Genomic DNA, 25,130 nt, shown 5'->3' on the forward strand with positions numbered 1-25,130 from the left:
AAATCAAATATTTTTGGTCGAGATGTTATTATCTAAAATAACTTTGGTGATTGCCACGACGAGTCCGTCATTACAAGCACCAATTTCATCAACATGGAACCAATCTATGACCATTATTTGCAAGGACACTAACCTTGGGTCATCGCTCTCATTGTTAATAGTCGTGGAGAGGAAATTAGACATCCAACATGGCACTGGGGCTGGAGGTGAAGAATTTGCGGCCTATGATGTACCTAACGGTGCACTTGCGATGTTCTTTCACCGTTTTAGATATGTTTTCGACTACTTTTTAGAATGTCGGATCTTACAGCATGTCTAATATTTTGGGTTATCATTAGATCCGGCATTAGATTTTGTGTTGAAATAGAAGTTTTCTGGCAGTTTCAACTTTTTTAAGATATAAGAATAGTAGCAATTCAAAAAAGCAAATAAAGAGTAAATAAAGTTAACCAACTACTGCATTATACATCCAAAAAGATTGGCAGCCCAACGAAACAGGGCCAAGAAAGATTTGGAAGCTGTTTCTTAGTTTTTGCAGTCACTTTTGATGCTCTTGGTCTGAACAGGTTATGAAAAATCACACATAAAAACCGTAATACAACTTCTCAGGCTGAGCCGTATTAGCAGCAGGTAGCAGCAGCTCTGGTCTCTGGACCTCCGGTGAACTCCAACAGAGATCGCCTCCTCCCTCCCTTCCGTCCGCCATCTCTGATTCTTTTTGCGTGCGCAAGTTGTTAAATCGGCACACGACCTCTGCTTTTGGAGTGGAGGAGGGGCATATACGGTTTCACTGGTGCGCCGGGGCCGCCGCTTTTTCTGCTGGCCTCTCCCCGGCCCTCCCATTGGAGCGCGCAAAGCTGGCGGCACACCATTTAACACCACCACCAGCACCAAGGCGCCACCACCAAGCACACCGCCACGCCACACGATCCAACGCACAGGCAGGCGAGGATTAGACCGGCCTTAGCTTAATTGCCTTCTCCGTCAGGGGTCCCTGCTTGCTCCGGCGTGAGAGCAGATATTAGATCGGATTTGGGCTGGGTAAGTTTGTTGAGCATGATTGTTCTTGTCGCCGCCCGTGCTTCTTGGTTGATCCTGGTCCGGCAGGATCGGGACCGGCGTCCCTTTCCCAGCGTTCTTTTGGATTGCTTCTCTCGCCGGAATCGTGCGTGGTTTAACTAAATTTTGGGTTTGGTATGAACGCTCGTGTGAAAATTCAGTTTCTTGCCAGCGCTTTGCGTGCAGATTGTACGGCCGCGGTTGATTGGCGGGGTCTCAGAGTCTGACTTTCTGTAGTACTCCTAATCATTATCACTGCTACTGGATTTGGTTTTCCTAGGTCATTTTCTAGTAGTTATGAACTGCAGGTGTACGCTGGCCAGGTCCCTGTCCACAATTTACTTTTTTTAATGGGCTTACTTTTGTTGTTCCGAGGATTTGCATGCAGCATACTCAGTTATGCCTAATTGTGCCTACCAATTTGATCATTTGGTGTTCTAGTGTTGTGTTCTTCATAGAGTTTATGAAAATTTGTCAGTTACACAGCTTTTTGAGCATAATTTGGCAGGTGGTCAGTTACACAACTGACTGAGCGTTTCAGTTTTGAATTGGATACACGCGGAGTGAAAGAAAATCTGTTTCTGAAACATACATCTTGAACTTCCTTTTTTTGCCGGCAGTCAGCCTGTTCGCTCGTTGTTTTCAGCCAGCCCAAATCAGCCAGTCAATAGTGTTTTTCTCTCATAATAAACCAGCACCAGCCAGCTCAAACCAGCCCAGAAACCAATCAGTGAACAGGCCGAGTCTTAAAATAGAAGTTTCGAGATTCTTCTGTTAAAGCAAATCTTTTAGTTTGGAAGGTTAACTTTCTTTGACATATTTAATGCCATGTGCAGGTTCTTGGAGCAGTAGGCACCAAACTCGTCCAGGTTGAGCAAAAATGCAGTGCAACCTGTAGCTAACGGAGCTCTCTCATCTTGTACTGTGGCATCTCTGAAGTTGTTTGGGGGAGCTGAGCTTCCTTCTAGGCTGGAAGATCCAAAATCTGTTCTCGAAAATTTACTGTGCCTACAGATGGCAGACGACCCTAATATGAACTTTGGGGCATTCTCCCAGCCACTCTGCAACCAGCATGTAGTTTCATTTCAGACAAGCGTAGCCATTAGTGGCTCAGGAGGAATGCCAACATACCTGGATTGTTCCACTGGGATGGATGCCAGTGTGGGGATGCTGACCACACCTTCAGTGGTTGTTTCCACTGGTTCATCTAATATGCCAACAGATTCCGGGCAGAACCTCAAATATGGTGGGCCGCTGGCTGCGGATTGGACACAGCTTGAGCTTGAAATTCTGAGAGATGGCATGGAGAAGTAAGCTATCTCAACCATCATATGCATACATATTGTTTTGTAATTCTGTTCCTTTCAGAATTTTTTGCCGTTATTGTTGAATTTTTTTTTTTATCTTAGTGCTGTGTCCAATGGATTCAGATTATATGAACGATGCTGCCACAAAGTTTTTCTATCACTTCTTGAAGTTTGGGTCCGTTTAACTCGTTGCTAAAATAACCCTTTGTTTTCTTTTGTGTACAATCATGAAAACTTCTCAGATATGTTCATGAACAAGGCATCATGAAGTATATAAAGATAGCAGCATCGTTACCGAACAAGACAGTAAGAGATGTCGCAATGAGGTGCCAGTGGGTAGGGGTAAGCAGTCTCTAGCCTGTAAATGCTGTTGTAAAATGATATTTCTTCTTTAAAAAAGGATCCATTTTTTTTTCATTTCTGACTACGAGGATACTATGCGCATAAGAAGCATAATGTGTAAGAACACTGAATATATGCAACTTGTGCAAAAATGTTCATAAATATCAATCACTTCCTTGGGTATACACGTACATAGTTCCTTTCTTCCTTGATCTGTTTTCCGACTTGCCATGCCAAAACTTATATTACATCTGAAAGTTGATCTGAATAAAATTCCACTAACCATGTGTGCATATACTAATACTACCATGAATGATAGATGACTTTGTTTTCAATCTAAAAGACTTGAGCATTTGGACCATGATCATAGTGAGACCTGAGTTGGCAATCACTGTACCATTTTGGTGTATTATTCTATCGCTTTTGATTTTTATTCTGAAGAAAAAGGAAGGGCTATCAAAAGACAGCATGACCTTATTTCATGACAAAGCACGCCCATCTCTCTGCTGGCAGTATTCCACCTTTTTTTTCTATATATATGTTTGTTAGCTGCAATAAATCTACTGCTGAAATAAACTGACCCTCACTTACATATTCCTTTTGATTGATATGGTTACTGTAATATTCAAATTCAACTAAGGTATGAATGCATGATAACTATTTCATTTGATGTATATGATGAACTGAATTTTTTATTTTATTTTGAAGTTCCATCAGAAGTATAGCTAGTAGCTAGCTAAATAACAGATAATTTCTGCACCAATCCGTCTTTACTTGAATGTGCATTTTCAATCCAACTTAACTGTTTTACTCATTTTATTTAATATTAATACTACCAACAATTTGGATAAATCTTGTAGAAGAAAGTAAATACAAGACGAAGGAAGCCCCAAGAACACCATACTGGGAGAAATACAAAAGAAAGAAAGGTATTAATATTGCTTTCTGTTTGATGAACTTTGTTCTGTATTGTTCTCTTTATATTTACTGCCACTGATTATACGAAAAATAGAAATAATTCACTTCGAAAAGTTAAGGCGCGTTTCCAAATCCAAATTTGAAGTCGATAGAAAGTATAGTAAAAGTCAATATATGAGAATGTATCATGTGCTCCCATGCTCCCATGATAAAGAAAAAACACATAAAAATTTCCACCAAAATATGGGTGGTTAGATGATACAATGATGTATTCAAAGGAAAAATATTGAGGTTGAAAAAAAATTGTGCAAGGAGAAACAAAAAAAAGAGAGAATCAGCATGTGATTTGGTGTTGGTTGCTGATCCAGATGAACACTGCACCTGACCCAATTGCATGCTGATTTTTAGTTTTTTTTTCTGTTTGCACAAATTTTGGTCAACCCTTAAATTTGCTTCAGCATAGATCATTGCATCACTATCCATCCATGTTTCTGGTGGAATTTTTCGTGCATTTTTTCTTTTTTTTCTTTTGCGGGGTCATTGGGGCACCTAGGGGGGCTGAGCACAGATACATTGTCGTCATTGTATACCATGTCAGTTATCTACTGGGTCTGTTCATACATCACTCGCATTTATATATTTTTAAATGGTGCCCATTATGGTTGTTTATCAGGATAAATTTGTAGAGCCTGCACTGTGGGGAGCAAATCATCCTCTTCAAACAGGCATGAGAGCCTCTTCATTTATGCCACATAATGTTCAAAACAATATGTTTCTATCTGGAGGTTGGTAGGTCACTTGACTACTTGAGTATCGGGTCTAATTGTTTGCTTCCATGTATCTTCTTTGTTTCTTGTTATCTGCTGTTAACTGTCTTGCGCAATTATCAAAATTTATGATCTGGCATTTGAAATTTTCGCATTTGAGAGGATAAATACTGCTGCCAATACTGGAGTGACTGAACTATTTCACTTTATATTGACTCCATTGCTAAGTTTATCGCAGGTAGGCACCCCACTGGAGCTTGATATTTAATATATAATCTTAAATGCATATATTTTTATCTGTAAGTCTTGGATGCCTATAATTGTATATATTGTCACAGTGTCTAGTGTCAAGTGACAGAAAGGGATAAAAAAAGTTGACACTTTGGATGTTTACTATTCAAGAACATGAATGAGAATAGCTTTGGTATGTGGAACTTGTTAGAACAAATTAGAGATTACACAGCCTTCTACTTGCTAGTATTTGGAACTACATACAAACATGTAGCATGCTGTTTCCCTTGGTTAATGAGATACTGTAAATCAGTTGATTTTGTTTCATATAAATTGCACTTGAGATCCTTGTAGTTTTCAGTAGTGCACTATAACAGATTCATGTCCTAAACTTCGACAAGATTTAACCAATGCTTTGTTTGTAATATGATATGACAATGCCGCATTTTCCATCATGTAGCCTCTGAGATAGATCGTCCAGTGCAGCATCTACTGGAGGAAAATAATAGGCTTCTTAATCAAATCGAAACAAATATTCAGAGTTTTCAGGTTTGTATGGTTCTCCTTTTGTTACTTACTCTGTTTACAATTTTTTTAATTCATAATTTCTATTATTCAATATTAGCAAGATATGCACATCCGAATAGAAAAAGCATATATTTCTTTTAGAATAGCATAACCCCTTCAATTTCAGTTAGACTGCATAGGTAACAACATTATTTTTTCCTCCAATAATACACGAGGAGCATTATTTCATAGTTATCTTTATTCTCCCTTGCAGCCTCATAACAATTTCGATCTCTTCCATCGGGCAAGAAGGAACATTAATGATCTTCTACAAATGTAAGCATTATCTAATGAAACGCCTTTGCAGTTATTTTGTAAGAAGATTAGAGTTATGATTGAAAAGGCTCGGTTTTGTGATACAGCTGCTTCTCCCTCTGATAATAATGCTTCTTCTATAAACAGCACGAGCCAACTGCCTGGACTGAGGACCAAGATGCCTCCACTTAGCGTGTCAGTGGATGAAAACCTTGCTAGCTTCGTGCTTCCTGGCATTACAATGGTAAGAATTTGAAGCCGTTTGCCAATTAACACTCTTTTCCCACACAGACGACTGCATTTTACCTTGAGATTTCAGGTCCTTTCATGAATTTTCTTGAACTTCAAAATGCACCAACTGTGTTGTTCTTGGCTTACTGACCAATTTATGTTCCTTATTATCAGGATCAAGTTCTTGGAAGCAACCATTTGAAGGAGGAGCCAAGAGGATGGTAGGTCACTGCCAACAGGTTTCAGTTTAGGCAGACTTTGGGATGGAAATATGGAGAATTACTGCTTCATTTTGCACACCAAGTGGCGATCAATAGGGTTACCAAGGACCCCTGCTTTCTCTATCTGAAAGCAAAAGGAGAGGTGACTGAAACCTTTCAGCTGCCCAGCCTCCAGACCACCCTGCAACTAGCCTTAAACATTGGTGGCTAAACAGCGAGGATTTTTAGGAACTGCAGTTTTTGTGGCCTTGCTGCACGTGTAAATAACTACTATGATTCTTTTTGGTTTCTCCTTCAGACAGCAGGGTAAATAGATGTAGCGGAGGAAGCTCACAAGAACTTGCTAAATCGTTCTCTCTAGGAAGAACCCGCTACATAGCAAGAAGGAACCTTTTTGCCTGTCGCCATCTGTTGCTCTTCCTGCATGTGAAGTTGTGAACGCAATCCAAGTTCCTAGTTCTATATCCGTGCTCCGTCTTTGTATCCTAGTCCTAGAAATATAATGACCTGTTTGGCAGGGTTTCTTTTTGGCTCTGGCCCGATGAAGCCACAAATAATGGTTTTATCGGCTCCTAATTCGTTTCTGGAAAAGAGAGAAAAAACGGCTTCTTGTTACACTGCAGAACATTCCCTAGAAGCTACAGCTGTTTTGTGAGAAGAAATCTCTCAAACAGGGCCTAAATATATGAGCTATGAGCATCTATGTGATCTTGGCGAAAATCTCATCGAGGGCGGAGACGATGTTGCCGTAGTGTTCCTGCACCTGGAGCTCGTCCTTGTCTCTGGCGGCGTAATCCAGCTACAGCCAAGAGCAGAACACAAGATGAGCAAGCACATCCATGCCATTACCCACCTGGCCACCTGCACTGCAACGGAGATAAGACAATTCCGAGCTGCACGCTTACGCTGGTGACGCTGTTGAAGAGGTCGGAGTAGAGCCTGCGGAGCTCAGGGCGCTGCCCCGTGGGCCTCGCCTGGATGATGGCGTACAGGTCCTGCTTGAGGTTGGACGCGCTGGCGCGCAGCGCCGCCTGCAGCTCCCGCCACGCCCCGGCGTCGATGAAGCGCTTCACGCCCAGCAGGTTGCGCGCGTGCGTCCGCACCACGGCCTCGGCCTCCTCGCTGGACTTCTCCGGCAGCGTGAGCCGCAGGTCGAACGTGCCGGCGGCGCTGCTCGCCACGGGCGGCAGTAGCTGGGACGCCAGGACCGCCGCCCCCGCCGCCGTTGCTAGCCGCCTCCTGCTGGTGGTGGTGGCGGAGGCGGCTGCCCCTGCTGGCCTCTGAGACTGCTGCTTGCTGTTGCTCTTGCTCGGTGGCTTATTGGGAGTCGTGGTTTCTGCGCGCGACAACAGGGTCGCGGACAGCGCCTGTACGGCGAGCCGCAACGCCATCGCGGAGCTCGTGCACCGGCTGTGGTTCTCGCCTTCTCGGTGGGGGGGGGGGGGGGGGGGGGGGGGACGTGAGGTTTGGCGTTTTGCTCCAGCCGGCCAGTTCGGATAACGTGGCAGGCGCTAGGCGTAGGTCATGCTCGATATGGGGCCCGTCGTCTGACAAATCGTATGCTCGAGCTCGACAGGAAGATGCTACACTGCCGTTTGGGAAAAATATTCGGTGCTGGATGCACACAACATCCATGAGCCTGTTTATTTCGGCTGAATTGACTTATAAGCCATGACTGAAAGTACTGTTCATTGGTTTGGTGTGAGAGAAAAATACTATTTAAGCCATAGATTATAAGCCAGATACAAGCGAATAAGCCGAAATGAACAGGCCGCATGCATATACAGCTTTGATGTACGGCGGCCACCACCAAGCATCCGACACATGTAGCCTGTAAACCACGGACGAGAGAGCCCGGAGCCGAGCGCATGAGAGGTAAGCAGATGCGCGCAATTGGATCGGTCAAACTAGACACGTGGCAACTATTTATAGCATATATATATATATATATATATATATGGAAGCACAATGCATCCAGTATGCATCGAATTCACTGCCGTTAGGTGTTCCTCGTACTAAAGTTTAGTCCCTATCGTATCAGATATTTGGACATGATAGTATTAAACATAGACTAATTATAAAACTGATTGCACAGATTGAGATTAATTTGCGACACGAATCTATTAAGCCTAATTAGTCCATGATTTGATAATGTGGTGCTACAAGAAACATGTGCTAATCATAAATTAATTAGGCTTAATATATTCATCTCGCTAATTAGTCTACTCTTATGTAATTAGTTTTATAATCAGCTCATGTTTAGTCCTCTAAGTTAGCATCTAAACGTTCGACGATGTGACACGGACTAAACTCTAGCCCCTGGATCTAAACACGAGCTCAAATGTTTACTTATCAGTCTTTGCGTGCATGCTCTCGATGGGAATTGGACGTTTAGAGAGAATTGCAACGATTTATGACACAAATAGTTATACTATGAAAATATAATTAATGAAGAATCTAATGATACTTATTTGGTATCATAAATATTATTAATTTATTATATAGATTTGGTTAAACTTGAGATGCTTTGACTCCAAAAAAAATAAATTAGAATAACCTATAATTTAGGACTGAGGGAGTAGGTAAATTTAGTTATGGACATCGATTTGATCTCTGAGACATATAGCCTGTTCGCTGGTTGGTTTTAGCCAGGGCTTATCAGCCAGCCAACAATATTTTTCTCTCACAACAAACCAACACTAACCAGACTTATCAGCCCAGAAATCAACCAGTGAACAGGCCGATAGTCTTGTCTACTATGCTTACCTTTTGAGTCTTTTAATTGATCAGAATAATGATGTATTTTCATGAAACAACGGTTCAAGACAAATTTACTTGTACTCGCTCCGTTATTTCTCATGTCGTGTAGCTTTATCATAAGTGAAACATTTTTATCTTTAATTTTTTCGAACTCCAGCGAAAAGAGCGAAAGATGAATTTAACTAATTTTTTTTACTAATATAATTTTTTTTCAGACCCAAGTGAAGAATACAATATTTCGAAAATTTCACCGAAACTATAAACACCCAAAATTAGAACTCGTATGTCAGAAACCTTGTCGGGAAACAAGGATCCATAGCAGAGGGATCTCTCCGATAACGTCCACAACCTGCATAAGGGCCCGTCTGGATGGGGTTGGGATTCTGGGATTCAGCTAACAAGAATATCCGGTGTCTCCAAACGGGAGAGATAATGCAACGGATAAAAAAAAAAATCTGGCACCCAGATTCTTCAAATCTCGGAATCCTTGGAAACCCATATAACGGTGGATTCTTCTCCTCTCTGCACATCAAAAGACAATATTGCCCATGTCTTGTCTTCCCTACCGAGACCCTCCACCGCACAGTCTGTCACTCTGTCCGTTACTACTCGCTCCGTCTCAGAAAGCACGTGAATCTCACTTTTCAAGGTGAGATTAGCATAGAAATAAAATTACACATTTACTCCTCTATTGTTCTCATTCTGGAGCGTTCTTCAATATTTTTTAAGGCATGACTGCAAGGAGCTCGGCAGCTCCACCTCACCACCTCCATGTGTGGAGTCTTCTTCGTCTGAGTCCCACTGGATAGCAGCATGTTCATTTAGCCGTGGCTTATCGTAAACGATCGTAAATATTTAGTCGGAATAGTATTTTTCTCTCACACAAACCAGCCAGCAGTACTTCTTCATGAACCAGCGACGATACGAACTAGCCAACCGAACAGGCTGTAGATGGATAGGCTACGGCAGTTTTTTTTAGGCATGCAGTGGTTTCTTTAATATGCAGGCTCCACTGGAAAGCTAATCTCAAGGCTATGGTTACATTCTTTTTAGACAAGATTTAAAGTGCAGAGTTACGCTTTTCCTGGAACGGAGGGAGTACTCACGTTTGGGCCTAGAGCTCACGTTTGCCTGTTCACGATCCCAAACTGCAGTACAACAGCGACAAGAAATGCTCAAGGGTATTATAGACAAAAAATGTTTTGAACCGGTACATAAAATCTCTCGCTAATCTTGCATCCATAATTTTTTTAAAAAAATCTTTGCCTAGAATCTAGATTCCTAAAATCTCCGGTGGATCCAAACGGACATAGGGTGTATTTGGGACGGATAGAGGGTGATCAGCATGCATGTATGACTGTTTCATGTAGAAGTGCATGATATCAGAGAAGACAATGTTGAGGGCATATTGGGAAATAAGCTTTCAAACGGGGAGGGATTTTTATTATCCAGAATCGGGATTTTAGAAATCTGGATCCTAAAATCCAAAGGGATTCCGATGCTACCTAAAGTGGGATGCATGACTGGAATATAAATATACATCTAACAAAGCGTACGGTATGTGCACTGCATGCAATAGTGTAATACCCGTGTTTTTGCATCATGTTAAAATTCATTAAAAATTTGAATTTTTAAAACTTTACAACAAATTAAAACTTGGCTAGTTATTTTCTATAAAACCATTTTCAAAAAAAAATATTTTCTAAAACCCTTGCATCAAAATTCACCATACACATTTAGGTTAGAATACTTGAGTGATGAAGTGCTTGCTTGATTGCTTGATTGCTTGATTGCTTGAATTGTTTGCTTGTACGAGTGCATGTGTGTTTGCCCTAGAATTTATTTGGCACTAAATAATTTTTCTTGACATCCTCACCATAAACACTTCTCCTTGACCCCCTTTTTTTTATTCACCGAGCTCCACATATTTCAAACCTCTTTGAATTTGGATTCAAACCATACATCATGTGCTTTAGTTTATTTATGGAAAATAGAAAAGGGAATTCATAAAAGAAAAAAACTCCCACAGGCTCATTCTCTTCTCCTCTCCCTTTCTGGCCCGCGCCGCGGCCCACTCCCTCCTCCCCTTTTCCCTCCACACTAGGCCGCCCCGCGCCACCAGCCCGAGCCTGCGTAGCGCTTTCCCTCCTCCTCTCTCTCGCACTTGGGCCGCTCGCTCACCCGGCCCAGCTACCGACGCAAGCCCACACCCCTTTCCTCTCTCACCGACACCACGACCCCACCTATCACCTCTTTCTTCTCCAACGCATCAACGGGGCACTGTGCCCATGTTGCCGCCGTCGTTGACCTCCTGTGCTCTACCGCCCTCGTCCGCCGTCGCCATTCCGCCCGAGCGCATGTTTCCACCGAGCACACCCACGCGTGGGGACCATGGTCACTGTGCTGAGGTCACCTAAGTTGTCGACCAGCAGAGCCACTGCCATGGACGTGCCCTGATCCAGCTCACCGCCAACTAGGGGATAGTCAATGGAACCCTGTGCGCCACCACCTTGGGCTTGAACACGTGCGTGAAGACAGCTCCACACCAGCATAGCCGGGCGCACGGTGAGAAATATCTCGCCGGCGAACCGACCCTCCGCCACCTATAAATAGGCTTGCCCTGAGCTCCTCCGCTTCAACCTCCACCCTCATAAGCTCCACCTAGGTTTAGAACACGCCTCTCCCCTCTATTGTTCCCTCTTTCCCCCTTCTCCCGAGCGCTAGCTCATTCTCCCCAATTTGGTTCGACGTGTTCGCCATGGGCGCAAGCTTCAAGGTCTCCTTCTCCGGTAGGTCGCAGCTCGATTAGAGTAGCCAGCGAGCTCCTGGACACCTCCTCCACTTGCCCCGCCACTTCTAGCCTTCTCCTTCCCTTTTTGCATCACCCTGCTTCCGCAAGCCACCACCACCGCACTGCCACCACCGCTACCTGCCACCACCAATGCACAATCAAGCCAAACAACCCTCTCTACGCACCCATGCTCTCACCCTGAACACTCACCACCCACTCTTACCCACTATAACACCTCGCAGGGGCACCGGCTCGGCACCGCGCCACCGCCGCGGCCTCGGTGAGGTACCGCCGCCACCCAAGCACCCACCACCACCACAAACCACCCCAGAAGTTGCGCCATGGTACTACAAGCACCGTCCACCCCCATACGGTGAGCTCCGGTCAAGGGCATAGCCGACGGAGTCCACTCCGGTGAGCTCCATGGCACTACCCTGTTCCTGCAGTCAATCCAACGTCATCGTTCCTTTCCGTCGCCTTCTGTCTTCCCTTCTCGGTCAAGTGGGGCAACGGTGCCTACACCATCAAGACGGGTGGAGCCGTGATGGCCCACGCATTAGTGGTAGATGGCACTGACCCCACATGGCAGCCACAACCCTCTTCCTCCCCTTTCCTTCCTTTCGTGCGCTCGGTCCACACAGACCCAGAGTGCAATGCCCGGTGCACCGCACAGTGCCACAGGCTGACCCCGCCCGTGCTGGCCCACGCGTCAGCCACTGTCCAAGGAGAAAATACTATGTACACCCGGAGAGTGTACATAGGAGAGTGAAAATCCACTTTCCAGGCATAGAAAAATTCCTAGAAAATTCCTAAATAGGTACACCCTAGACCCTACCCAAGCATTTACACCCCATTTCCATTATTCCACTTTCCAAAAATAATTCCCAAAGTTACATTCCACATATCATTTTATATTAAATCTTCAATAAATCATAACTTCTCCATTCTAGCCCCAAAATTAATTCATTCCACCACCAAAATTCTTTGAAATTCAAGCTCCATTTATCCACACCACTTGCTCTATTATTCGGTGCCCATCTAAATTCTAGTTTGATTGCTTTTCCTTCTTATATTTAATTAAATATTAATAGTAGTAGTAGCCGCCACCATAGTTGTAGTTAACCCCGTATATATTCGCGTATGTGTATACACCATGACACATACTCAAATATATCCGTACCCAATCACCTAAAATAATAGGATATCTATACATACATAGATAAGCCCGATACCCGGGTATACGTCTATGTATGGCTAACCCTAGCAACCTAGTTCCCCAATTTTAATTAATCATGGGCATATACATATGCATGTGCGTATGTGCCACTAACCCTGGTGGGCCTGTAAAAGTCAGACTAAGTTATCTATGATGACTTGGTCAGACTTTCTCCTTTAGGTTCACATAATAGTGAACATAATAATGTGGTCTGGTTTTCCATCAGACCGACCACCCACCTTAACCTAACCTGTAGAAGCCCTACCTTCTGGATGGAATACCTCTATCCAAATCTTACTTCAAACTGGCGTAATAGTGATAACCTTAGATAACAACCCATCACCCAATAAGGACCAACCCATCTAGGATCGTTTGTTTGCTTATATTTGTTTTACATGCTTTGTTTGTTATTTTCCTTGTTTGTATTCTCTTCCTTGCCGACGCTAGACCATGTAGGATAGAAGATGTGAGAGAACCCAATGAAGCCCGAAGATAGGAACATAAGGTACAAGAATTGGTCGAGGATATAATCATCAGCGAATGGAGGCAAGTCATAACACCCACCTAACCCCTCCCTCTACACTACATGCCATCCCTTAACCACCTCCCTTTCACCACCACCACATATTGCTAGCCTCCACCATAAACCCTCCACTATCCATCACCACTAAATAATAACCCAACCTATATTACTTGAAACCCCTCATGAATTAATGAAACTACAATTATAAACTTGATTATGATAATATGATAAGGTAATGGTTACCTTGATATGATATGAGTATTATGAACTTGAGAATAATAACTATGGAACTTGAATGGTAAAATTTGACTAAACCTCGACAAGGGGCGAGTGAGGATAATTTATGGAGGTAAATTGCCTTGGTAGGAATTCCTAGAGAGGATTCCTATGGGAGATACTCGCCTCGGTCACATAAGGACCGGTTCGTAGTCTCTCTCACCTAGTAAGATATTATGTACATCCACATGTCTATATGGGTAGACTTGATCTCATACCCTGTCGGGGTCATAACCCCGGGGTATCTCAAAACATCGATTAGTTAAGTAGGCCACGTAGCCCGCAACGTATCAGCCAGTAAAGGCCCAAGCGACCAAGGTCTGGCTTAACCAAGCAAACCAGACGGGATGCTAAGGCCGAGGCCAGCTATGACCCCTTCCTCCTGCCTTAGCCACATGACGCTCGAAGGGCACATGACCTCTCCCCTATCACGACCCCTAGAAGGAACGGGGAATGGTGGATCCTAGATAAGCACGCCTGCTCTGACAAGAATGAGCACACTGCACTGACCCTGCAAGGATCGAGGGGACGGTAGTCACCTCGACCCGGTCAGACAGCATCCTTGGGCCATGCCGCACCGATGAGACAATACCACACTATGGTGGCAACAGGTACGACACCCACTGTCTAAATATGGATCGACTAGACGCTTGTACGATCCCACCCACTATGGGATGGAGATCCATGACAAGGGGCTCAATGAAGAGGCCATCCAGACCGGTAGAGTGCCCCAACCCCAATGATTGGGATGGTGGCCCTTGAGCCCACGAAGCGACCAAGCGAACGACAACCCAGGACGGCTACCTACTTTGGGTATGACACCCCTAGGAACCCGAAGATGATGACAAAGGCCACAATAGACACCGTGTTGCATAGGACAGCTGACAAATCATCATCGAGGCTATAGTGCCGCCATGGTTAGCATAGTAGCGCCATGCCACACCCTATCGCAACATGGCCAGAAGACCATGATGATAGCCTCGATCGAACGAGCACCAGAAGATGGCGTAGCTTGCAAGCCAAGTTAGCTAGGACCTCCCTCAGGCTCTCGACCCTTCGGCCAGGAGAACCTCCTGCTTTGTATGTGCCCTAGCCCCGAACTCTATATAAGGGTAGCCATGGCACCCTCTCTAGACATTCTGAATCCTCTACCATTCCATTCATTCTCCATCGTAGCAGGGCTCCTAGAGCTTCTCTTCAGGCAACCCTTTGCCTAACATAGGACCTTCCATCTCTTCCACCATTCTTGCACCCCCATTGTAAGAACTTTAGAGCATTCAAGCGAGGAACACGTACTCGATTATCTCTAAGACTGGATGTAGGGCTATGGCCTAAACCAGTATAAATCCTCGTGTATATTGGATGCTACTATCGTCTTTCTAGAGGAGCGCAGCAATCAAATAAGTTTACTAGTCTGGTTTATAAAACACCGACAATTGGCATGCTGGGTAGGGGACAGTCGCACACTCTTGTTTGTTGAGAAGGAAGCAATAGCTCCTCGCACTGCCGGTGGACTCACTGGTGGAATGGCCCTCAGTGGCCACATCCGCCGCAAAAACTAGTAGTTCACCAACATCATAGGGCCAGCACCCACGACCGACTATGGCTATGGCCCAAACCTCTGCCATAGAGACCCAAGACATGTAGCCCATAGCGAACACACTCTTGAAACTACCTCTGGTGGCAGCATCCTAGAGTTCACCTACCTAGAGAGGCCAGTATCCTCGCTCACCATCGGCCACAGCCAGGCCTCCCGTCCAGAAAACCAGAGGTCCATGGTTTGTAACAAACTCGCCCCGGGAATGGCCTCAACCAGCCACATCCTTTTGGGAAACCACGTGGTCAACCGTGCCGAAGGGTCAACACTCGCGTCCGCCCTCAGTCATGAATTGGACCTCCATCTCATAGGTCTGGATCCTATGATCCATGACGGACATACTTTTGGAACTGTCCTTGGGGCTACATCCTAGAGTGCACCCACATGAGGGGCCTAGTGCCCTCTCTTATTATTGGCCATGGCCGAGACTTCCACCTGGGAAACCAGATGGCCATGGCTCACGGTGATCTCACCCAAGGAATGGCCCACGGTGGCCACATCCTTCTATGGAATCATGAGATCGCTCAAACCAACAGGTCAACGCCCATCACCAGCTCCCACCTAGTCCAGACTTACCACGCGGGAAAACTAGACAATACGGTAGAGCCACATCCCGGACAACGCCACCACCACCGGTGGAACGTAGCGAGCCTGGGCACACATGAGCGGCAAAACTACCCGCTGCCACGCAGCAACGCCGCTGTTAACCAGGTGGCCACACGATGCCACGCCATGTAGGGCCAGGCCTAGAACCAGAATCCACATCTGCATGATGAGCAAGCCATACAACAAGTCCGCGTAAACTATCAGCTGTCACCCGAGGGCGCATGCATCTAAGGAGGAGGGCCCCATGAGCACGCCGCGCATCGCACCAAGCAAACCAAGCCACGTTGCACTCAGAACCCTCTTTCGTAGCGATAGGTCATGCCAGCTCTTTGTCGGAAGCAGCAACCGCACCTAGAGGTTGGGGCATGATGCTCACGACATCGTCGCACCATGAGGCCTCAAACATTGGAACAAATGGGCCCTCCTAGCTAGAAGATATAGTGGGTTGGACACAAAGAAGGCACACTCGGGGGCTCACTAGCCCGCCGGTATTGAGCCAGCAAGAGTCGACCTAAAGCCAGCTGAGAGGTCTATCCACGCCGTCTGTGACCGTTCCAAATACTGAAGAAGTGCCCTCATCAGCTCGCGGACCGAAGATCGCAACAACTTCATCATGAGCAGGCACTCAAGGGCTCACCACACCATGAGCAACGTTAACCAGTCCCATGACAACTTCTGGTACATCGGTCAGTCACATCCACTTTGACCTTAACCTCTCTGCCCAAACATGTCCACATACACATGTAGGTTCACCCTTAGCTCCAGAAAATCACAACTAACCCATGGAGCGAGCCACGGAAGTAGCACGCTAGAGCCCCCCGTTCTAGAGCCGCTTAGATCCCCAAGTCACCCGATCTAGCTCATGCTAGTAGCCAGACATGAGTCACTCATGGAGGCCGCACACGAGGGCGCATATACATGTCCTACGATGTAGCACTGCTTGTCACCGTTGAAGGGTCGAGATGGCGACTAGAGGGGGGGGGGGGGTGAATAGTCTTTTCTAAAACTTAATCGCGTCGGCTAACCGATACAAATGCGGAATTAAAACTATCGGTCTAGCCAAGACTATACCCCACTATATATGTTCACTAGCACCTTGCAAAGATAACAATTATGCAACAAAGGTGTCGGGCTAGCTAGAGCTCTCCTAAACAATTCTAGGAGCAAGGTTACACAAACCTATGCCACTAGTACTTTAAGCGACAAGGGAGCTCCTACACATGCTAGTAAGCAAAAGCACAAAGCTAACTAAGCTCACTAGTAATGCTCAATAATAAGGCAACCAATGCCTAATTAGAGAGCGCAAATACTTAGTTACACAAACTAAGCAATGTGACTAACAAGGTTACTAAAACCAAATTAGCCACGCAAGGGAGCTACTTCTATGCTACACAAGCAAGAAGGTAATTAGCAAGCTACACAAGCTATCTAATTACAAGAGCAACTACACAAGCTTAATATGTATAAAAGTAATTGCAAGCTTGTGTAATGGGGATGCAAACCAACGGGAAGAATAAGGTTGACACGATGATTTTTCTCCCGAGGTTCATGTGTTTGCCAACACGCTAGTCCCCGTTGTGTCGACCGCTCACTTGGTGGTTCGGCGGCTAATTAGCATCACCCGCTAAGCCCGCACGTCGGGCGCCGTAAGAACCTACCCCTTGAGTGAGGGTAGCTCAATGACACGCTTTACTAGAGTTCCTCTTCGCGGCTCCCGCGGGGCGAGCACAATGCCCCTCACAAGCACTTCTCCGGAGCACCGCACAAGCTTCTTGCGCGCTTCGACAGAGACCACCACCAAGCCGTCTAGGAGGTGGCAACCTCCAAGAGTAACAAGCACCACCGGCTTGCAACTCGATCACCTAGTGCCACTCGATGCAACCTCATGATGCAATCACACTAGAATCGCTCACTCACACAATCGAATGATCACTATCAAGTATATGTGTGATGGAGGGCTCCTAAGCACTCTCAAGCATGGACACAAAGTCCCTCAAGGTGCTCAGCACCAGCCATGGCTGAAGGCCACTTCTATTTATAGCCCCAAGGGCTAAACTAGCCGTTACCCCTTCACTGGGCAACGGTTGAGCCGACCGGACGCTCCGGTCGTGTTGACCGAACGCTGGACCTCAGCGTCCGGTCGCCCACAGACGACCACGTGTCCCGATTCCAACGGTCACTTGACCTGACCGGACGCAGCAGCACTCAACTGACCGGACACTAAACCCCCAGCGTCTGGTCGTTTCTAGTAAGCTCCCGAGCATGACTAGACGCGTCCGGTCGAACGCGATCGGACGCAGCCAGCGTCCGGTCACACTCCAGTTACTGCATCACCATACGTCAGCCTGACCAGACGCAGCCTTCCAGTGTCCGGTGCATTCAGATCCAGCGTTCGGTCAGTTGACCGACGCCAGCATCTTCTCCATTCTCTTCACCCTTGCTCAAGTGTGCTAACCACAAGAATTTGCATCCGGCGCAATAGAAAATAGACATTCCATTTTCGCGAAAGCGCCGAATCCTGCAAACACATCTCAACCCTGCAAACACCACCGCCTTGTAAATGTGCCAACACCACCAAGTGTACATCACCATGTGTAAGTGTGTTAGCATTTTCACAATCATTTCCCAAAGGATGTTAGCCACTCAACTTGCCACGCCACTCGATACTAGCGACAATGCAAAGTTAGATCACTCGAGTGGCACTAGATGACCGATATGCAAATAAGTTTGCCCCTCTTGATAGTACGGCCATCGATCCTAAACCCGGTCATAAACTTCTCTACACACCTATGACCGGTGAAATGAAATGCCCTAGGTTATACCTTTGCCTTGCGCATTCCATTCCATCTCCTTCAATGTTGATGCAACACATGCACCAACACGATCAACAATGATATGATCCACTTCATATCATCACATGATCATATTGGTTCATCGATCTTGACTCTACTTGCTCTTCACCATTGCCATCGTCTATCGGCGCCAAGTCTTGCTCAAGCTTCACCGCCACGCGGTCCATCACTCCAAAGCCTTCGACTTGCCCTTCACGCTTGCAACCGGTCCATCAAGCCAAGTCTTGTCTTGATCTTCTCCACCTTGATCACATGACTCAATGTCATGTCTCATGTGCATTTAAGCTCCTTCATTATCACATGTGTGAGCTTCGCAACATCTCCAAGCCATTTTCACCTTCATGGCATATGTTGCTCACACACATGTACCTGTGGACTAATCACCTGTGTATCTCACATAAACATAATTAGTCCACCTAGGTTGTCACTCAATTACCAAAACCAAACAAGGACCTTTCAACCATCCCAGCGACATGACCTCAATTAGCAGCTCAAGTCATAATCTGCAACAGGGGTTACAAACCCTGAGTACTTGACGGTACTCAATAAGTCTTACCCGACTAAAATAAAAGACTCCAAGGGCATGCTAGATTAAAGGAAAGTTTGGAGCAAGAATTACTTTTGCATAAAAGCTCACTACAAGTGGGTCCTTACTTTTAATCTTTTAGCTGTGTATTAAAAAATTATCAGTATCCACTTAGCACCTATTCTAGCTCAAGCACTTCATTAATCATCCCATCTCTTCTCATCTCATTTCCACAAGTAACCATGTTCCATTGATTAACTACGATGTAGGTTAGAGGATCGAGTCTCCATCATCGAGGAGCATGACGATTCGAATCGATTAGGCCCAGCTAGGGTTTCCTTACCACATGACATATGCAAGGTCTAGGTTTGGACCTGAACCTACATATATCAACCCTCACTTGGATCCTCCAAAACATGAAGTAGTCTGTGCTACCTGAGAGCATAGTACTCCACCTCCCTACGCCACTCCTAGTGGGTACACAGAATGTGTACATGCTACTCTCACCATCTCCACACTCCTGGTGCATAGTTGTCTTTTCCCATAATGGAATAGCTAAGGTATCAGGCTTACTGAAGTATGTGGCCAGTACTACAAGGTCTCGACCACACGGTGGCCTACAATGGTATGGTCCTCAATCAACATAGGTGGGACAAGCATGGCCAGGCGAACCTGGCTGCCCATACTTACCTTAACATCATGTCCTGCCTGGTCTCGATTTAATCATTATTACCATCATGGTATTCTCATGGTCCAAAAACAAAGCTGATAAGAACAAGGTAAAGCCTATTCCCACGAATGATGAAACCATCATTCTACATCTATCGGAATCTAAGCATTACTAAGCATAAAAGGTATCGACCTATAATTACTAGTAGGGTAGAACTAAGGATACCTGTTGTCAGTGCAGAAAGTGACCAACTAGTGAATATTTGTAGTATTGTCGTATGTTGTGATCGGAGGTGGCCTAGCACTCAATGACATAGGGTTTATACTGGTTTAGGCAACGTGCCCTATGTCCAGTTTGAGCCAGTTGGTGACTTTATTCCTGAGCCCAGGTGCTCGAAATTTGCAGTGGGGTTACAAATGAGAAGGAGAAAGATGGGGTGTAAAAGAGGTCTGGTCGGCTCTAGTCAGAAGGGCCGAGAGCGATAGGAGCTCCGCTATGAGCTAAGTGTTCAAGCGTGTGCTTGAGGTCCGAACCTAGTGGTTCTATGGTTGTGAGCTAGTGAGCTTGGTCGATCTAATGAATCTAGAATAACTTGTATGGACTTGAATCAACTTCCTCTCTTGGGAGAGGGCGCATCCCCTTTTATAGATGAAGGGGATGGCCTTACAAGTGAGAGGGAGGGAGTATGTATGCTTCTAAGCCTTGCTGCCCACGCCGGCAGGTATAGGATGATGGTAGGCGCTCATAACACTATTGGATGTCAGATGCACATGGGAGGTTACGTCGCCTTGTTCGGGTATGGTAGATGTCAGTACCTGCATATAATGTTGATGCCCAGAGGCATGTGAGGAGTTTCACCATGTTCACTTGGTACAGTAAATCCTAGCGCCCACAACACTGTCGATGCCTAGAGGCATGTGGGGGGAGCCTTACCATATGGGAGTCAATGGCGCCCACAATACTGTAGGTAAAAAGTTGATGCCTACAACATTGTTTGTGTTAGGGCGGTTGTAGAGTACTGTTGCTACATGTGTATAGGGTACAGTCCCTAGTATTGTGGTTTGACTTGTGCACCTTGCCCTGCTTTTCTCTATTTGTTCCCTAGTCCTTTTCGAGCAGGCGTCCCCGGTCGGTTGGTCCTAGTCAGCTCTGGTTGTGCCAGTCGGAGAGGAGCAGTGAGCAGGGTCTTTGCATCCCCTGGTCGGAGACATGGGGTCAGAGTCAGAGGTAGTGCTTTGCTAGGCCTTCTGATCGGAGAGACCATTTAGAGGTGACTGGAGGTGGAGCGAGCGCTCCGGTCAGAGGTGGAAAATGGGTGCTGCTCCTCCTAGGCCAAACCTTCTGATCGGTGATCGGACCTCCCATCTGCCCTGTCATTTAGATATTTGGGCCGGCCCATGAGTCACGTGCTGTCTACTTGGGTCGAGCCTTTGCGAGGAAGCTGATCCATGAGGGACCCTAGGTTTATGAACCCGACAGGAGCCCCCGAACCCCTGGGCGATTTGGGCATAATCGTCTAGGTTTTTTTTTGCCTTGACGGCGGGTGCGCGCGAGCGCACCCACGAGTGTAGCCCTCAAGCCCCTGGGTGGTTCAGGTAGAACCGTATGGGGGGGGGTTTGTGTTGCCAGTGGGGGAGGTTTTTGTTTTATCAGCGGGTATGCACGAGCGCACCCGCAAGTGTAGCCCTTGGGTGATTTGGGCAGAATCATCTGGGGGTGTTTGTCAGCGGGCGTGTGTACGTGTTTTTAGTCGAGATGGAGTCATCAACTAAGGCATCATTGCATAGCCGTGGCATTTAGTTTTTTAGGGATCGGGGGAGACAGAGCTCATAGATCCTGGCGTTGGTGCACGCCATGGGATTGTGCGAGTTGGAGTCACAGATAGGTCCTAGCATCGGTGCGCGTCGTGGGATCAAGACAGTTAGTTTTTATAGGGATCGAATGAGCCAGAGCTCGTAGGTCCTGGCATCGATGCATGCCATGGGACTGGGCGAGGCAGTTTAGTATAGGGATCGGACAAGGCGGAGCTCGCTGATCCTAGCATCAATGCGCACCATGGGATCGGGTGAGTTAGAGTCATAGACCTTGGCCTCGGTGTAGTTCACGTAGCCGAGGCAGTTAGTATAGGGATCGGACGAGCTAGAGCTCGTGGATCCTAATGGAGCGAGTTCAGGGTTGCAGACCCAGTAGTTTTGGTGTGCAGTCGAAGCATAGCTAGATGGGGTGAGTTTGGGGTCACAGACCCAGGTGTTTTTGGAGTGCAGTCAGAGCATAGCTGGATGGGGTGAGTTTGGGGTCACAGATCTAGGTGTTTTTGGAGTGCAGTTGGAGCATAGTCAGATGGGGCGAGTTCGGGGTTACAGACCTTGGCATTTGGTGTCTTGAGCCCCCGAGCCCCATTGGGGTTTAGTAGGGGTCGGTTTGAATTGTGTGCATTACCCCGTCCTCGGTTCCTCATAACCGGTCAGGCTGAGTTTTGTCGGTTGTCCTGATCGCTCGGGCTCGAGTGCCGTGCTCGGTGAGTTTGCTAATGGGTATGATCGAGTGGAATCTGGGTCCATCGTTCATGACAGGGTTGACATAGCCCTCTTGTGACATTCCACTACTCCTTTACCTACAACCCGATAGATGCCTGGGTCATTCCGGAGACTGACTCGAGTGGCCTAATGGCCTCCCCTCGATGGAGATTCTATAGGCTTGGCAGAGGTTTAGGATCAAACGAGAAGGTTGAGATGACCCTGTCTACCAGACTAGGCGAGGGCCACATGGGGCTCATCTGCGTTTTTCTCCCATGGCTCTATCGTTGCTCATGTTGAATGAGGCAACTGCTGCTTTGTGACACAACACAGAGCGTTGTGATGCATTTCGCTGCACGTGCGATGCATAGTTCCCGAGCCCTTAGGCGGTTCAGGACCTGAATCATCCGGGAGCACGGGCATAAGGAATGAATGCACGTATGGATGTATGAAATGATTTATAAAGAAATAGAGGGGGTTTGGTAGTGTTACCTTGATGACTTGAGTGACGGGGTTTGGAGAGCTCTAGTCGAAAATGTCCGACCGGGACCTGTGCTCGTCGTTCATGATAGAGTCGGCATGGCCTACATGGGGCATCCCTTTGCTCCCTACCTGTCTCTCAGTGTGTTTTCTAAGCCGTTTGATTGACTTAGGAAGCCCGGTGGTCTCTCCCGACGGAGATCCTGTTTTGGGCTTTTCCAAGTCCCGCCTAGGGATGCGGAGAGCTACCTATGTGTGGTGATGTTTTGGTTTATGTGCCTGGTCATGCGATAGTGATGGGCCATACCCAGGCCACGTCTCGTCTCACCAGGTGGCGTTCTGTCTAACTAGGCATTGTTCCATCGGTCAGCGTGCGTCCCATCGGTTAGGATGTGTCCCATCATTTCCCATCCGCATTGAATGGGGGAAGGGAGAGAGTTTTTCGCTCTAATCTTTCACCCCTCTTTGGCTGCCGTGTTTCTTCCTAAAATAGGGGGAGGGAGAGGGCTCTCCGTCATAGTCCTTTGCCTATTCTCCAACTATTGTCTCTCCTCCTCCTTCCTCTTTGCCGACAGTGCCTGTATGCCATGGTGGTTCCTAAGTGAGAGAGGGGATGAGTGAGGGGGAGGTCTTATAGATCCTTTTGTGAATCTGGAGCATGATGTCGAGCTGGAGGTTGCCTGGGGCGGTGCTAGATTTATCTGCGAGGCCTTCTTTAGGATGGAGCCATGTGTGGACTTTCTCTAGTGGATCTTCATCGGGCGTGCCTTGTCGGAGGGGAAGTCTCTTAGGATCATGCCGGTGGAGGGTTCCACGCCTGTAGCTGCTCGGGTTGGCCAGTTAATAAAGTTTGATGAGATCTCTTCTAGCCATGGTGGCCATACCCCGATGGCCGCGTCCCTACCCAGGAGCTGCCTCAACTGCATGAGAAGGTTAGGAGCTCCATGCTCTTCTGCTGAGTATCTATGGGTGCGACACCCTTGAGGTACCCATTGCGCTCGCCGAAGTCGAGGGATCAGAACCGGGTAGGTCCCTTGAGGTACCCATTGCACTCGCCGAAGTCGAGGGAGTGGAACTGGGCAGGTCCCTTGAGGTATCCGCTGTGTTCGCCGAAGTCGAGGGAGCGGAACCGGGTGGGCCCCAGTGGCAGTGGTTATGTCTGGCGGCGTGTGCCATGGTTTCTCCTTTAGCGTTTAGGCAATGTCGTCGAGCGACCGCAATAGTATTTGGAGTAGTAGTAGAAAATGTAATAGTTGAGTTTGTGGGTGAGTCCCCATGTGAACAATTTTTTGTATCGATGAATACATCAGTACTGCTCTTGTGATAGAATTGCTATCCGTTCCTTGTTTTTATCCTGGCATAGCTATTGTTTCTGTCCTTTCTTTTTCTCACATGCCCATTAGTTCCATAGGCTGTAGCTTTTTTAAGAGCCTAGGCATGGCCCACGGGGCTCGGCTGCTCGTAATCATAGGTCGTGGTGGGGTGCATTTGGTTAGGAGTAAGAATAAAGTTATGTAGGACAATCAAAGGAGAAGGAGTGCACTTCCGTTCAGGGACAAAGTTGTTTACCATGTGATAGTAAAAAAGAGAGTAAAAAAGAGGGGTAGTATTCAGTATTGTACCCACCCTCATGGAGCCCCCAAGCGACATGGGCTAAAAGTGTTTGGGTTGGGGTGCTTTATAGGGGCAAGTGTTGACTAAAAAAGTGGTAAGACCAAATTTAGGGGAAAAACAACATAGCTGTTCAATGTTCCAAGTGTTGGTGAGAACGTTGCCATTGTTGTCATCCAGTCGGTAGGTGTCTGGTCGGATTACTTCAGTCACCGTGTAGGGCCCTTCCCATGGTTGAGAGAGTTTGTGTTTTTCCTTCGTTGATTGGGTCCTCTAGAGTATGAGATCACCGACTTCGAGTATCCTCCCCCTGATCTTCCTATTGTGATACATGTGCAGGGTTTGTTGGTAGCAGGTGGAACGGATGACGGTCGTCTCACGGGCCTCTTCGAGCAGGTCGACTGTGTCTTGCTGAGCCTCCATGGCTCGGTCATGGTTGAAAGCCTTCGTTCTTAGGGCGCCGTGGTCGAGGTCGGAGGGCGGCACTGCCTTAGTTCTGTAGGCTAGAAAGAAGGGTGTGAACCCTATGGATCAGTTTGGGGTCATTCTTAGGCTCCAGAGGATCACTGGGACCTCTGCAACCCATCGCCTAGCGTATTTGTTGAGTCGGTCAAAGATGCTCGACTTAAGTCCTTGGAGGACCATGCCATTAGCACGCTCGACCTGACCATTAGTTCATGGATGTTCGACCGAGGCCTAGTCGATCCTGATGTCATACCCATCACTGAAGTCTAGGAACTTCTTTCCAGTGAAGTTAGTACCGTGGTTGGTGATGATACAGTTTGGAACGCCGAACTGGTAGATGACG

General features: G+C 46.8%; 2 protein-coding genes across 2 annotated transcripts; one reads left to right on the plus strand and one right to left on the minus strand.

Moving 5' to 3' along the window:
- The first annotated feature begins 615 nt into the window (after positions 1 to 615).
- Positions 616 to 6,362, plus strand: LOC136491063 (uncharacterized). The gene is made up of 9 exons (XM_066487277.1): positions 616 to 1,041; positions 1,896 to 2,369; positions 2,609 to 2,708; positions 3,569 to 3,637; positions 4,300 to 4,411; positions 5,085 to 5,173; positions 5,406 to 5,467; positions 5,594 to 5,690; positions 5,852 to 6,362. The coding sequence occupies exons 2-9, from the start codon at positions 2,074 to 2,076 to the stop codon at positions 5,900 to 5,902; spliced, it is 876 nt and encodes a 291-aa protein (XP_066343374.1). The 5' UTR covers positions 616 to 1,041; positions 1,896 to 2,073; the 3' UTR covers positions 5,903 to 6,362.
- A 195-nt stretch (positions 6,363 to 6,557) lies between these two features.
- LOC136491066 (psbQ-like protein 3, chloroplastic) lies at positions 6,558 to 7,338 on the minus strand. The gene is made up of 2 exons (XM_066487280.1): positions 6,804 to 7,338; positions 6,558 to 6,697 (listed from the first exon to the last, which is right to left on the minus strand). Exons 1-2 carry the CDS (start codon positions 7,287 to 7,289, stop codon positions 6,599 to 6,601), a joined length of 585 nt encoding a protein of 194 aa, XP_066343377.1. The 5' UTR covers positions 7,290 to 7,338; the 3' UTR covers positions 6,558 to 6,598.
- Positions 7,339 to 25,130: the final 17,792 nt, after the last annotated feature.

This window comes from Miscanthus floridulus, chromosome 11, assembly GCF_019320115.1.
Source record: "Miscanthus floridulus cultivar M001 chromosome 11, ASM1932011v1, whole genome shotgun sequence".
NCBI lineage: Eukaryota > Viridiplantae > Streptophyta > Magnoliopsida > Poales > Poaceae > Miscanthus > Miscanthus floridulus.